Below are 14,767 nucleotides of genomic sequence, written 5' to 3'. Positions count from 1 at the left end.
TGGAAAAAGTAAATTGTTACAGAGTTGTTGGTAGAGTTAGTTTTAGCTACGTTAAGTTATACTTAAGCAAACATAATGCGATGGTACAAAGTATTAAATAGATACCAGACACAGTAAGCAGTCAGGGATTTACGCTATTCTGACTGGCTGGACCTTTCACCACGGTGACAAAGTCTAGACCAGCCCTAGTATTGTCACCGATTCGCTAAAAAGAAGCCTTTTCCTCTCTACCACTCTAATTAAACTTTTAATTAACTTTGCAAGCATCGGCCATCCATAGCCCGCAATCGTAGGGCGCCTGGGCTTTTATTTTGAAAAGGCTTAGGCGGAATGTTTACCGATAGTACAATACTCATAATGACAAATGCTGCAAGTTTCAGCTGTGAAATTCAAAGTGATAGCAAAAATTATACTAGACAGTAGACAATATAACCGATTAACCACAGAGGGCCTAGTGCAAGATTTTTTTCACCGTTCGACCAGTTAAAACTAAACGCAAATTGGTATAGCGCTGCGGGAGTGCGAGGTGCGTATCTCGAAGTCTCGACTCTCCGACGTCATACACATTCCGGTATTCGTTTTCACTTCTCGAACGGTGTAAAACTACCATTACTCCCACTGGTGCTGGTATGGGAAGTGCGAGTTTTTGCACCATCCAAGAAACAGCGTGAAAACGTGAATATGCATGTCAAAGTCAAATGGTTTAATTCATCGTATATATATAAAAAAAATTGATGAACTTCAATGTTTTACAAACTACTCTCCGTTTGGATAAGGAGCTCTTTGACTTAAGAGAAGAACGGAGGCAAAAAACTCTCTCTCAAAAAACGCAAAGGTTGCAAACTTGGCGCGGGAGAGTTTGAATTTGAGTCCATTTTCACTTCTCGATCGGTTAGAAAACCTCCACTTGGCCCTCTGAAGGTGCATCGCTCGCAGTTCACCTTGCGGCGCGAGGGTTGAATACGTAATGCGGGGGAATGTAAAATGCCTCCTGATTGGGATAACTCGCGTACAACTTGGGTTTTCCGCGTTTTGTCGCATTGCTTTGTTGTCTTTATGCAGGCATGTTATGAATTAGAAAGTGTAGATTGGTTTGTTGGTCGTTTTGTTTATATTTTTCAATTTTTTTAAAACGTACATATAAGATAAGATAAGATATTCTTTATTTGCACACAAAAATATTGACAACAATACAAAACTTAATCTAACACATATGTACAAATGGCGGTCTTATCGCTTAAAGCGATTTCTTCCAGACAACCTTTGGGTGGAAGGATATATCTATCATTTGAATATTTAAGACTATCAATTAATTGAAATGTGACTCATATTCATAATTTTTATAAGTACTAAACATATTTTTTGATTTTTGAGACCTGCGCAAAGTTCAAATTGATACTAAGTACTAGAAAGTCCCCAATATGACCTATAGTAATAAGAGCAATTCAGCAATTCATCAATTCGAAGCCGCCGATTTAGAAATAACTGTTCAAATAAATAACCAATTAAGAAGAAAATTTTTTAAAAAAATACGTAATTAAAATTGAGATCAAGACTTTCTTTCAATCTAGACCAACAAAACGCGCACAAGGCTCATTTTATTTGCATTAGTGCGCAATATATAAAAAATTGCAAAAAATATATTTTAAGAAACAACAAATCTATTTATTTAGAGGTAAAGAGTTGGTGGTGGACTGGTAGATAACTATTTATCCAACCTTGAGTGGCGGCAATTTTTTTGAAAATGTGCCAAAATACAATGTTACGTTGACTTTGAACTTCTCTTGAGTCAGAATAATATACTCGTACATAATGAAAGTATATTATATAGGTACCTGATGTAGTCGGTCGTCCGCACCGAGACTGCCTAGTTATATTTTTAGTATTGTTCTAAGAAAAAAAAACAGTGTGATTGTTGTGTTTTTGGTGTGCGAATCATTTTTAACTTACTTACATTAGAAAAAAATGCTCAAACCTCTTTACAATTATTTGTGCTAAGGTATACCTAGTTTTTTTATCTGTTAATGATGGGATTCGAAAATGCTATTTATGTAGCCACGATAGCCATTAAAACAGTTTTCTTGTTTAAATAAAACTAATTTAAATTTAGCGCCTTCCGAATGGATTACATTATCTACTAGACAAGCTAGGTGTCTATAACATCTAAATCTTACAGCTAGAGTCAGGCTGTAATTCAGTAGTTGTGTATGTTTCTATTGTACACTGCAGTATCTTAGGGAATGTTGACTCAACACTGTCAGAGACAGAACTTGATGGTACAAACAGTTCCCAAGATATTTGCCCAAGAATATATGCTTGTGCAGTCGAGAACTACTAGTAGAACTTGAGGGTGACATCCAGCTCTATTTGAGCAGGGCTTAAGTACATGCTTTGGTAGAATTACTCAAATGAGAATCATAAAATGAACTCCTGTAGAAATTGGTACCTACTTAATATTATAATAACATACCTAGTACATAGTTTATTCTAGTAGTTACATGTAAACTAGTCTAAATATTAAGTTTACAATAACGTTTAAGAAACAAACAATGGCGCTATAGCAACCATACAGAGCTAAAACATTCACCCATCCAAAGAAAACAATTATTATTCTAGGCCTTCGATAGAGTCTTACGCTAACTGAATACTAAAATAACTCCTACAACCAATAGATGCATAGTACTACCGCAGCACGATCAATAAAGACATACGATTGTAACTAAAATGTGACTTACAAAAGTATAATGGCTGAAACTTGGAAAATTAGTTATCTACTTTAACTATTCAAAATGGACGAATCACATAAAACCGGAACCGGAAATGCACTCTCATCACAATGAAGACTCAACAAAATGGCGGCACTAAAATTAAAGAACACAGAAGCACAAGCAAGGAGGAAAAGAACAAAAGTCACGTCTACGCTCAAATTTAAGTGGTTCGCCATTTCAATAGCGGGCGACGTCATTAGGACCAAACGAGAAGTAATTAAAACTCCGATAAAACGAATAAAAAGATGGTGGGCCGGAAACGGAAATGCACAAGAGGTCAGGTAAACATTCTACGCTGGAAAAGTCGGTTGGTGGCCAGTTGTGACTGTTGAACTATAAACAAGATATTCGCTGGCAGCGCGGCGCAGCGGCTGATTAGACTGCGCCATCATTCCGCTGGTTCATTCAATATTTTTTTTCGAACAGTGTAATTTCTTGGCTCGAACGCATCCGTTTACATGCCAAACAATAAATTTATTAGTTCAACCCGGAGGAGTGGCAGCACCATTCTGACGTCGAAATTGATACGTCATCGAACGTCACATTTCGAATTTTGATTTTCAAATTAGGAATGTTAGTGCGATTCGATTCGCGTCTAGTTATATAACGGTCGGGCCGTCAAGGTGACTCGCCCGTATCCACTACCGAGTCTATTTTAGTTCGAATTTCATAAATATCCCGTGACAGCTCATCTCTCCTCTCCCGGCGCGTCTTTTGCCGCCCGAGCGGCGGCCATCTTCGATTTTAGGTCGGCTTGCGTAATTATCACTAGTAGAGTGTGGTCCGGGCCCGTCCTTGCTCATTCCCAGTCCTTTCTGTGATCTGGAGTTGCGTTGATGAGGTAACGGAGTGACGTCGGGCTGGCAGCTTGCCGGGGCGGCTCAGTCCCGCCTCATGCTCAGTTATTTCGGTCGCGTCCCTGCGTCGCACCTTGCGTCCCTCAAAACGGACGCCGAAAATCGGGCGATAAAACTAATCGTATATCACGGGCCACAGCAGATGCGCTAACCGATATTGCGCCGGGAGCCTGGTAAGCTATCAATATCGCCGGCCTAATTGAATATTATGCAGCAATTTGGTGTTGGCGAAAATCTGGCTGCGATAATATGCGGTTTCCATATATCGTTGGGCTAATGTTTTGCTCGGGACAGCGCGTGCAGTGTTGCAGAACTAAATTTAGTGCGGAGCGGTTTTAGCTCGGGCCGAGGCGTTTGCGCAACGCTATCTTGTGGCACGGCTATTATCGGCTCGAGACGCCATCTAGCGGCGCGCATGCGACGCCTGAAGGGAACTAGCCGCCGGATCAAAGACAAACGGGTTTAATCCAATAAATCTCGCTTTTATGCTACACAGCTACCTACACAATATTAAAGAAGCTGGTTTAGTCACTTCGACCTCATTTACGTTCAAAAAGAACGTGCTAACTAGATGTACACACATTACAGAATATGATAGTATGTCTTAAGTATACCTAGGGCATCTTAGACTAGGCTAGGCTAGGACTAGGACAAGCTATCACTCGTGAAAAACATGAAGACCGAACCTATTCATCTAGAGATACAAAACTTGGTACGCAAATAAAACATCAACGTAAGAATATGACGTCATGGAAAACAAATGAAAGGTAAACGTAAATATAGCAGATGTAGACTGTCTCAAGCTCAGCATTTGTATATATTTGTTTGTTTGTTCTATCAAGCTACTTATAATAAACATAATAATCCTTCACCTGCATTAAGTTGCAAATGTAAGAGAGTTTTTTTGGAACACACTTAATAGACTAAAGATTAAATAAAATGAATTACAAAATGAAACAAAAGACGACCGAATGGCGTAGTGGTTAGTGACCTGACTACTGAGCCGATGGTCCCGGGTTGGATTCCCGGCTGGGGCAGATATTTGTTTAAACACAGATACCTATTTGTTCTCGGGTCTTGGATGTGCCCGTAAAATGGCAATAGGCCCGCCCCCTATTACATTTACTTTTTTTCTGTTTGTATTTGGTGTGTGTTTGCAGTGCAATGAATAAACGTTTTCTTTCTTTCTTTCTTTCTTTCTTTCATTGGGACTAACATAACACTCTGGCGAAAAGTGGGTGCAGCAATGCACCTCTGCCTACCCCGCAAGGGAGTACATTAGTACAAGGCGTGACTGTGTGTGTGTTACAAAATGAAAATACGCGTAATTTTAAAAGCTTTCACGAGCTTTGAGATCAGAAACAATCAGACAATTGTAACCGAAGCTTTTAAGTTAAATACAAACTCCTTGCGAGATACCGCCGATATCGGAGAACTGTCAATTGCAATAGAGAAGATTAATATTTGCAGATAAAAGAGGTTTTATGTAAGTGGAAGTGAAAGGGGTGGATGAAAACCTCAGAAGAATTATCGGTCTGGGCACAATTTTGTTTAAACTTTATATTCCGATAAGATTTTTTGTAAGTATTTTTTTATAAGTACATACTTATTTGTCAGTAAATGATTATCAATAAGAGCTGTGGGCAATATTAATGTTTCGGGTGTTTATATAATGTGTAAATAATTGTTGATATTTTTTATACCCATCTATAAATCCAGCAAAGTTTAAAGACGGTGGATAATATTAGATTAGATTATTAAAAAACTCTGAAATCATAGATCAAAGAAAAACACACTATTTTATAATCAAAGTTAGTTAGAAACTGACACCGTAGCTAATTTTTGTCACAAACATTTCCCTTTCATCATAATACAAGTACCTCTAATAAATCACAAGACACATTTTGAATTCCGAGCAAAAATAGAACTGTCAATCACTTTTAAAATAAAGAACATCAAACACCAACCGGCCCGGCAAAACCCATTGTCTATGATACAATCTGACTTATTAACCCCCCAAAGCTGGACGTTTAAAAACTCGTCCAGAAACCCTAAACTTTTATAACCTAAATAAACATTAGCGGGAAGTAGGCTGGAGGCCTACCGTGGAAGGCGCGGTTGCCAAGCGGTCCTGATGAGTTGCCAAGTTCCAAAAACCTTGACTGCACGACCTGCTACACCTCGCGTCTCGACCTTGACTTTCAGGTGGCCATTTCAGTAATTGTACGCATTTCCCGCACGCACTGCAACATGTTGTTGCTAAACAACTGGAGTTAGTTGAAGAAGACCGCTCTTTGAAGAAAAGGAATCGTAAGGGCTATGTCAAAACATTCTAAAGCTTTTTATAGTTTACTTTATAAAGGATATTTATCTAGCTTTAGAATGCCTATTATTTTACTCACTAATGCCTAGGCATACGTAGGTACGTAAACCTTTTCCTTGTGGTTAGAATAGATATCACAGCGGTTACAATATTGTATAATTTCAGCTTATTTATCATGATAACTATGTAATTATCAGATTTCCCCCCATCTTAGTCCCAGCATAGTTCCATAATTAATGGTTTAAATTTAAACTCTATTTTACGACTTCCAAATATAAAACTGAAAACAAATTGATTTTTAAAACTGACAGATCTCATTTAATTTTAGAAAAACCCTAAAATTACAAATCTTGATGGCCGAAGAACTATTGTTATCTGCTTTTGGTTGTCCGTTTTTATAATTGAGAGAAATACTACATGTATCTTCATTGATTTCTGTTACAACTTCTGTTTAAAATACATAGTTAGCACATGCTTAAATAATATCAAAAATTCACATAGATACAACTTTTTAAATGAATCATAGATTAGGTTTATGTAATTTAAAAAGAAGAAACGCTTTAAAAAAACTATAACATTGCAATACTTCTTTCGGTTTTACGGTGAAGGAAAACCTGCATTCTAGATTTAATAACACATCTAGATATGTGAACTCAGAACTAACCAACCCGCAGTGGACCAGCACGGTGGGAAATGGTCCAAGCTTATATAGGAAGGTAGTTTAGAACTAGGGGATATGCACAAAGGTTCCATTCGAGAGAGTCAGGTGCACGTACTTACACCCCAACAGAAAATAGAATAGAATACTTATTTCCCGTATCAATAATAATTGAAGAAAGAATATTAATTACCTAGTGTAAGTTTGAGAGTACCAATACTTGATAATACACCTAACTGAAAATATCCAGTTCCATTTAATCAGAACAGCCAAATCCATACTCATTTTAATCTACGAATATGAAAACATACTCGCATGGCATTACATCAAAGAATCCATTTTAATTAAATCAATAAATGAAAAAATCCAATCCACTAATGGATCCTCACCTGAAATCGACGCAAAAAGGTTAAAAACAAGAAAACACTCTGTGGCTTCATTAGATTATTAAAAGGGAAATGGGGAAGGTATACGTGCAAAATATATACATTCTCGTAAGACAGTGCATTCAGGGTACATGCACATCGACATAGTACTAACATTTAGATTATATTGGAAATAATTAATTAATTACTATTTGTTTAATCCATAAATCATGACTTCTGTATTAGAAACCTGTTTTTTGTACAAAATATTCGTAACTTTCATTTTCATTTACCAAAGTAGATAGAAAAATGGATTTTAGTTTCTCTAATTTTGATAAAGAAGTCATAATTTACGTCAAAAAACATTAACACCAGTTCAATGTAGAGCAAACTAGCAAATTACGTTACCCGACCATTTATCTGTACTAAGTATATTGAAAATATATTTAATATTAGTTAATATACAAAATTACATTCAACACTTTTTCCAGTCGGCTCTACAATGGCTTAGAAATGGCTAGTATACACGACTTTGTTCCGCAAACCAGAATCCTGTTTAGGAAATCGTGTATACTGGCCATTAGTTACACTAAAACCTCATTTCCACCAGATCATTATCGTTCGCCATTTAAAAATAAACATTTTGTCTATGGGTCGAGCATTCATAGAGTTCGCGCGTGGAAAATTTGAGATTTCAGAAAGGAGGTTTCAGTGCGAAGGAGGTTAGGGTTAATCAACATTAACAGTTAGTGAAAACATCCAAAACACCGATATAAAAGTGGCAGAGGAGGGCAATAATAGTGACGGATATAAACAACAACACCAGGAAAGAGGGAACACTGAAGATATTTTGAAAAAATACACCGATGCGATACGCGGCGCCCTACGCTGCCGCCCGGGTGTTTCCAGGGAATGCTGCTCATATTTTTATTATTACCTTCTTGGTATAAATCCTTTTTTTATTAATAAAAAATATTAGGTTTTTTTGTAGTGTTTATAGTTTTGTTTAAAACTCGTTAAGAACTTAAATTAGAATTTATTAGAATTACAACCAAGTATACTAGTTTTTCTAATACCAACTTTGAACATAATACAATAAAAATGTTTATTATTAATTTTCCGAATCAGCGCGATCTTATTTTTTGTATAATTTAACATAATAATTATTTTAGAATTATTATAATTTTCTTACTTAGTATATAAAGTTATCTAACTAAACCAGTTATAAAGTAGCTATAGAAGTCCACCCACTAGAGAGAGGCTTTCAGACTTTCAAAACTATTACTTTTTTCAAACAAACGAAACATTCCTAATTTAATTTCACGGCTGTATTCACAAAACGGCCAGTGTCCATTCTCAATGTACAATCGTTGCCAGATTTCGTTCCGTACTGCTGATCCTACATGTAGACAAAATACATTAGACCTAAGGAGGTTTTATGTCTCTGAATAGACCTTAGACAATACTGAAAGAAACCAAACTGAGTGCTTTCGCTAATTTAGTTTTTGTTATAGTTTTCGAATGGAAGCTTAATATTTAATTTTACGTAATCCCCTTATTATAATTTTGCCTTTTGTAGAAATGATCGTAATTAAATGAAATATTCCACATAAGGGTTTAAAAAGTCTTATAAGGAACTTTTATTACAATCGATAATAATTACATCTAAGTGTACGCACGTGTTTGCAGTATTTACGAAACACTGAAGCCCGGCTAAAATACTGAAAAATCGGATTTTAGATATTCGAATGAGTTTCTTCTGATAGCAAAAGAATTTAATTGCATATGAAAAAAACGTAATTATAAATAATTCTAAAGAAGAAAGTGTATTTTTTTCCTAAAACAGCAACCAGAAAAAACATCAATTCACGAAAAGACAACTATTTCACTAACGTTAAAATCTATTTCGTATCTGGAAAACCCTGAAAACTTTTTTTAAAAGCACATGTAACTGAAGCATGGTACTGCAGATTGTTAGGGCGTTATGCCGTATGCCGTATTTTGCCTGCAGTTCCCACATCTTAGCGTCTCCCGGCAAACTCCGTATCGATTCACTATCTACTACTTTCATTCTATGATGCCCTGGTACCGTGCTTACTACGCGATCTGAAAATATTGACTTTTTGGGGATTTCAGTTATACTTTTTTACATTATCAGTGAAGTACCATTTCTGGAATATTAGTTTTAGATAAGAATTGTGATTTTAGAGTCGTTAGGAATTTGTTATCTATTACATGGTTTCAGCTGTTAATTTGAACAACTTGGGGGGGCGATTATAGTACTATTATAGAACGCAGTCCTAATTTAAGCTTTTGAAATCTGGATCATTTTTTGTAGATATTTGATTGCTGTAATATATTACGAATTCGGTTTCACATGATTCATATATTTTGAAAGTTTATGTTCATTATCATAATCAACAACGAAACTTATTTTATGGTAACGTGTTGATACAATTTTGTAAACTACTGAAAGCTCAAAACGTTTACCTGTCCGTCGACCTGTTTACTCGGTTTGTTTTGATCACTACACAAAAGTATGGCTATTACAGTATTTTTCATCACTATTTATACGTTAATAAGGCTTTAAATTGAAAAATAATTCTACTTTTTTTTTTGATAAATAATATTTTGTTTAGACGAGCGAAAATTTTCAAGCACGTGTCGACAAAAACCACAAACGGTCACGCGGCCTTCGATAAAAAAACTTTCAAATTTAGAACGTTTTTTCGAAATCTCATTGGTGAGCCTCCGCCGCACGCACGGCGCGGTCGGCCGAAAATACCCGGGCAGCGGCTCGGCTCAAGCGACATTAGCCCACAACATCTGTTAATATGATCATTGTTAATTACATATTGGGTTTGTTGTTTGTAACAATTGTATCCACCTGTCCCGAGGAGGGCGCTTGAAGGTAGGTTGACACGTCGTCGACCATACAGGCTCGCGGAGGTAAATCGGGTAGAAACATAACCGCTAAACACACATGACGTGCGAGCGGCGCGGCGCCCCGCGTCTGACTGGCTGGAGGGCCGTGCCCCCCGCCCCGCGTCCCCCGCCGCCCTAGGGCTGCACGCTTTTCCGGAGTTTTCAGCTGGGCGGCGAAATGTGGAGCGCGCTTTGACCGCGTTCAGCGGGTTTTTGGTGGATTCTTACCGCGGTTTTGACCGCGATTGGTTGTTTAAGGGCCTTATGCGTGGGTTGCAATGAATAATAAAATTGTTTGCTTTTAAATATTTTGAGGAATCAAAAACCAACATGACGGTTTTGCCCTTATTTTATATAAGGTCCAGCACCTTTAATTACCCTAAAGCTTAAAAAACAGGCAATAAAAATATATTTTTTATTATTATAGGTACTTATATATTTTTCTATGATCTGCATCCAATGGAAAGCCTCTTTCCATCGTTCGGCCAGCCCTACAGCAGTATCGTAATGCATTCGCAGCGCTCGCTGCGTCTCGGCGGCGCTCGGGCCGGATCGGTACGCGCTCGGCAAATTCCGGAAAGCTCTTTCGAATTCAGAATACTGACATGACTTATCTTTTTCACTCCGCACACAACTCTATGCTCTAACCCTGGCTGGTAAGGTAAGTTTTGAAATAGGAACGCAAGATGGAAAACGATTCATTCGACTTTTGAAATATCCTAATTTGTGCTCGCTGTTTTCAGCGGTTGTAGGCCGAATGATTATAAAATCAGAGTTGAGTTTTCAGTGGCGGGATATTTCAGCTGACTCGTTTATAAATGTCACGTTTGTGCGTGTGTGTGCGTGTGGTGTGTTTGTGTGCGTTAAAAACACATCTTAGGCGGTTCGCAGCTTCTGCGGGCGGTTTTTTTCTTCGATGTGTAATTTTCGGTCTCATTTTGTACCTTTTAGTTGATTGGGTAATTGATTGTGTGTTTTCAGGTTGATGTTTGAATTCTTTCTGTATTTTTATTCATGATAAAATAAAGTTTAATAATTACAAAATGTTGGTTTGATTTGGACCTACCAGTTAGACTAAAAATATAATTCCAAAGAGACTATAAAATAAAAGTTGTGCCATCCTTAAAACATCTTTTTTTTTTAACTTTTCCGCGAGTTTCGCTTCGCATTATCCGTACTGTAGCTTTTACTTAAAATTGTGGCAAACATCACGATCAAGCTCACAATCTTTCTTACAAAATGCTGACACCAAATCATTTAATAAGAAATTTAAACAAAATATTTACGTTTTTAGTTGGCAATAATCTGATGAGCTGTTAAATGTGCTTCAATGTTGCAAACGGCGTCATTAAGCTAGTCTTTTCCGTTTAGGAGAAAATAACAGATAATTTTCGAATGGAACTATTTCACTGCCCGTGAGTATATAAGGAAATGTAATGTTAGAAACGCCCTACATAAAATATTCCATCTTCCATATCTGAGCTTTGCCTCCGCGATGTGTTGTTTCCTTACAAACGTTTTCCTTTATTGAAAATCAATGTTTACTAGCAGAACCACTGACTTAGCAGAACTTTCTTATAGTAACGAAAGATGTAGTTAATTCCGTAGCTAATAAATTTTACTTACCCAAACTAGCGAGTGGCCTAAAATCTTTATATTTTTTAGAATAGAATAGAATTTAGAAACTTTTTTGTCTGTTTTACACGTTATAACACTTTTATTTAGAAAAGTAAATTAGTTATAATATAGTTCCTTAATTTACAAAGTATGTTAAATATTTATCAAACAATCTGAAAACTAGAAAACGGTGGTCCTGAAATATACTAACTACACAGTGGGTTATAATTTAGTATTAGTACCAACACCGCATAGAGTATATAAAGTATTGTATGTACAGAACTAGGTACGTACATAGAGTATATAAATACAGTGTAGCGAAGTTCGAGTGCAGTAATGTTATTGCAGAGCCGAAGGGGCGGAGTATGTATTGTACAGAGTAGAGAAAATATAGAGTAATTTCAGATTAATTTAGCCGTAATGTTTTTTTTATAACATGATAAAAAACATTACATTACATAATTTACGTTCATCAGAAAAAAAATTATTTACCTATACGATGAATAAAAACATTTGACTTTGACTTAACTTGCTAACGCTCGTTAGAGAATAGGTACATATAATGTTCCTTTCTGCTGATTAAAGGAATACATCCACCTTTTAGCATCGTACGCAACGGACGCATCGCATTCAGTATTCTTTGAACTTATAGAAATTCACACAAATGCGTCCACTTCATCGGCATTGCCGAAGCCGTTTTTCCATACATTTACGAAAACACGTTTGGTTCGATTAAACGATACCAATAGGTGGAAGCTTACATTAATACGCTAAAATTACCCGGTTCGATTCATGGTCGAGGCAGAAACAGATACAGGGTGTCCCTAAGTAGGAGGTCACTCAACGCGTCATTCATTAAGGTCTAAATTGAAAATGATGGGAAAAGCTTTTGAAGTAAAATCGACGTTCACTTTAACAATAGCGATCCCACTGCCAACACCTACTCTGCAAATAATCAGGGAGTTGTAAATCTAATATAACACAACTAAAATCTCGAAATCCGTCCGTATATTATATTAGGCCGTGTTCAGCTAGACTTAAATAATTTACGTTCAGTGTGAGCGCGCCCCTTGCAGACTGTAGGCCGGTTATCAGACACTACGCTTGCAAACTCAAACTCAAACTCAAAATTTTTTATTCATCGTAAAAATATAAAATTTTCTGATGAACGTCAATTTTTACAAACTACTCTCCGTTCGGATAAGGGGTGCTCTTTCTTGCTTTACTGTATTGAAACATTTTGGTAAGTTCACGCAAAGTAATTCAGTTAAAAGTTTAAAACTATCAATATGGTTACTACCTATATCACTTTTTCTACAACATCCAAGGTTAGCTGGAAGAGAATGCTGTTAGCATTAAGTTCGCCTATGTACATATTTATTATTATTGTGCAATAAAGAATTTAATAATAATAATAATGGTTAGGCAGAGTAGTATTGAAACGTCGTCAGCTTGATTAGTAGAGTCTGCGCCACCACTGGAGTCTTACGGTAAAATCGGGAACCATTCTGCCTATCCATACTGTCTGAAATTTTGTTATTTGAATGCAGCCAATAAATAATACTACCTTCATTGAAATCAGCGCATTATTTTATTCTTGTACCTTGTCAAATTAACAAACCGTTAATTTTTCATCGAAGTATAGCTGATGACTTATGAAAATTATTGTAGGTACTTCACTTTCTCATTTTCATATTTTTTTTTACTTTTTATAGTAATTTATTAATAAATAACCTAAACTATCTGAAATACATACATTAACTAAGCGACAAATAAAATATAATGAAGTTGTATCCAAAAAAAACCATGACTACGATATAGTGTCTGAATCTGTGCCTAAAGCTAAGCTTAAATTTGTGCTAGTGACTCGTGATGTGGAAATTTAGCAGACTCAATCGGATGGGGCTGAATTTATTTAATTTAATACCCCTATATACTAAATCAGAGTTCAGTTGATAAGAGTACATACTTCAATCAGAATATTCTCCCAATTTACTCTTGTATCAAAGCTTTTAGTTTAGTTGGCGAGTAAAAGCTCTAGGTAAGCTCAAAAGCTTCGATTATAAATGAAATGGTTGCTAATAAATAAACGATATCGTTATCACCATTTAGAAGCTTGTAATTATTTATAATAAGCAAAACGTTTTCCAAAATTTCGTCTAAAAGAGTTTTTTAGTTCGGCTGGGCACTACAATTCCACAATCTACAGAAATTTCCTAATCAAATACAAATGAAATGCACCCACATTACAGCTAGTAATTTAACGACTGCCTTTACGCCATTACAATGCAATTCAAAAATAGCCGTTCAGAAATCGCGCGAGCATCGCAGCTAAATAGTAATAAAATCGTTCGGGCCGCGCTAACAATTCACATTTTATCTGCGGGGGCACAATTTCCAAACGGCTGTAACGTTCTGATATTTAGCCGATAGAGCGCGATGCAATGTTTGTATGCAGCTGGGGCACTTCGGGTATTCGATTAGGACTCTATTTAGATGATGTAGAGATATATAGGTGTAGCAAAATGGGTATATTTGAGCCAAACGGGGATGAAGCAGTGGGTCATCCTGAACAACTTTTGTTCTAGCAATTTTCTTCTTCTTCTTCCATCTCAGTACAGAGTCTGGCAATTTTGCTTCACGATGAAAATGTAGCTTATATCCATAGAAAATTGCTACAGTCGATCTGATTTTCAGGATGATCCCCTTTCAGTTTACTATACCACTTTTGCAACACCCTGTATAATTAACAGGTGATACGTCACTGGAAGAGGCTCCTATCTTCTTCATCAGAAAGTTGAGCTCTGGCCACGACTTCACTTTCTCTTGGGCCTCGTTGACTATGGGCCGCTTCTAGGTATGAGCTGGTCATCCATTCTTCGGCCACTGTCGGGATATGGCCTTGTCTTCAAGGGCACACCAACGAAGCCTCACCAAAAAATTCATTAACAGTCGCCGTAGCCACATCGGCAAGGATGACATCATCATCATCATCATCAGATCCTCACAGTGTGGCCATCGCCACTTCCGCTGTTGGATGTCTATGTTGTCTATATCGCTTTTCTGGAGCTGTTCGCGAGCGATATAAATAAGACTCGCACGCTTTCAGTACAAAATTTCAGTGTTTCGGAAATCATAAACAAAGCAGCAAAATTATTTATATTTTTTTATTAAATTTGAATATTGTCCGAGATACTCAAGTACCCAGCCAGTTCAACAGTTATCGCGGCCCATAAAGTGGAAACTGTTTCGTT

At 36.7% G+C, this 14,767-nt stretch overlaps 1 protein-coding gene across 10 annotated transcripts in view; it reads right to left on the bottom strand.

The window, feature by feature from the left end:
- LOC105382665 (nuclear factor 1 B-type) overlaps positions 1-10,002 on the bottom strand; it is a 29,177-nt gene extending 19,175 nt beyond the window's left edge. For all 10 annotated transcript variants that reach the window (XM_048630857.1, XM_048630858.1, XM_048630860.1 and 7 more), the window contains exon 1: positions 9,859-10,002. In XM_048630857.1, coding sequence (XP_048486814.1) covers positions 9,859-9,939 — 81 coding nt within the window. In that variant the 5' untranslated portion in view covers positions 9,940-10,002. The remainder of the gene's footprint in view (positions 1-9,858) is intronic.
- Positions 10,003-14,767: the final 4,765 nt, after the last annotated feature.

This window comes from Plutella xylostella, chromosome 27 (assembly GCF_932276165.1).
Source record: "Plutella xylostella chromosome 27, ilPluXylo3.1, whole genome shotgun sequence".
Lineage (NCBI taxonomy): Eukaryota > Metazoa > Arthropoda > Insecta > Lepidoptera > Plutellidae > Plutella > Plutella xylostella.
This window is presented reverse-complemented; position numbering and strand designations above follow the sequence as displayed.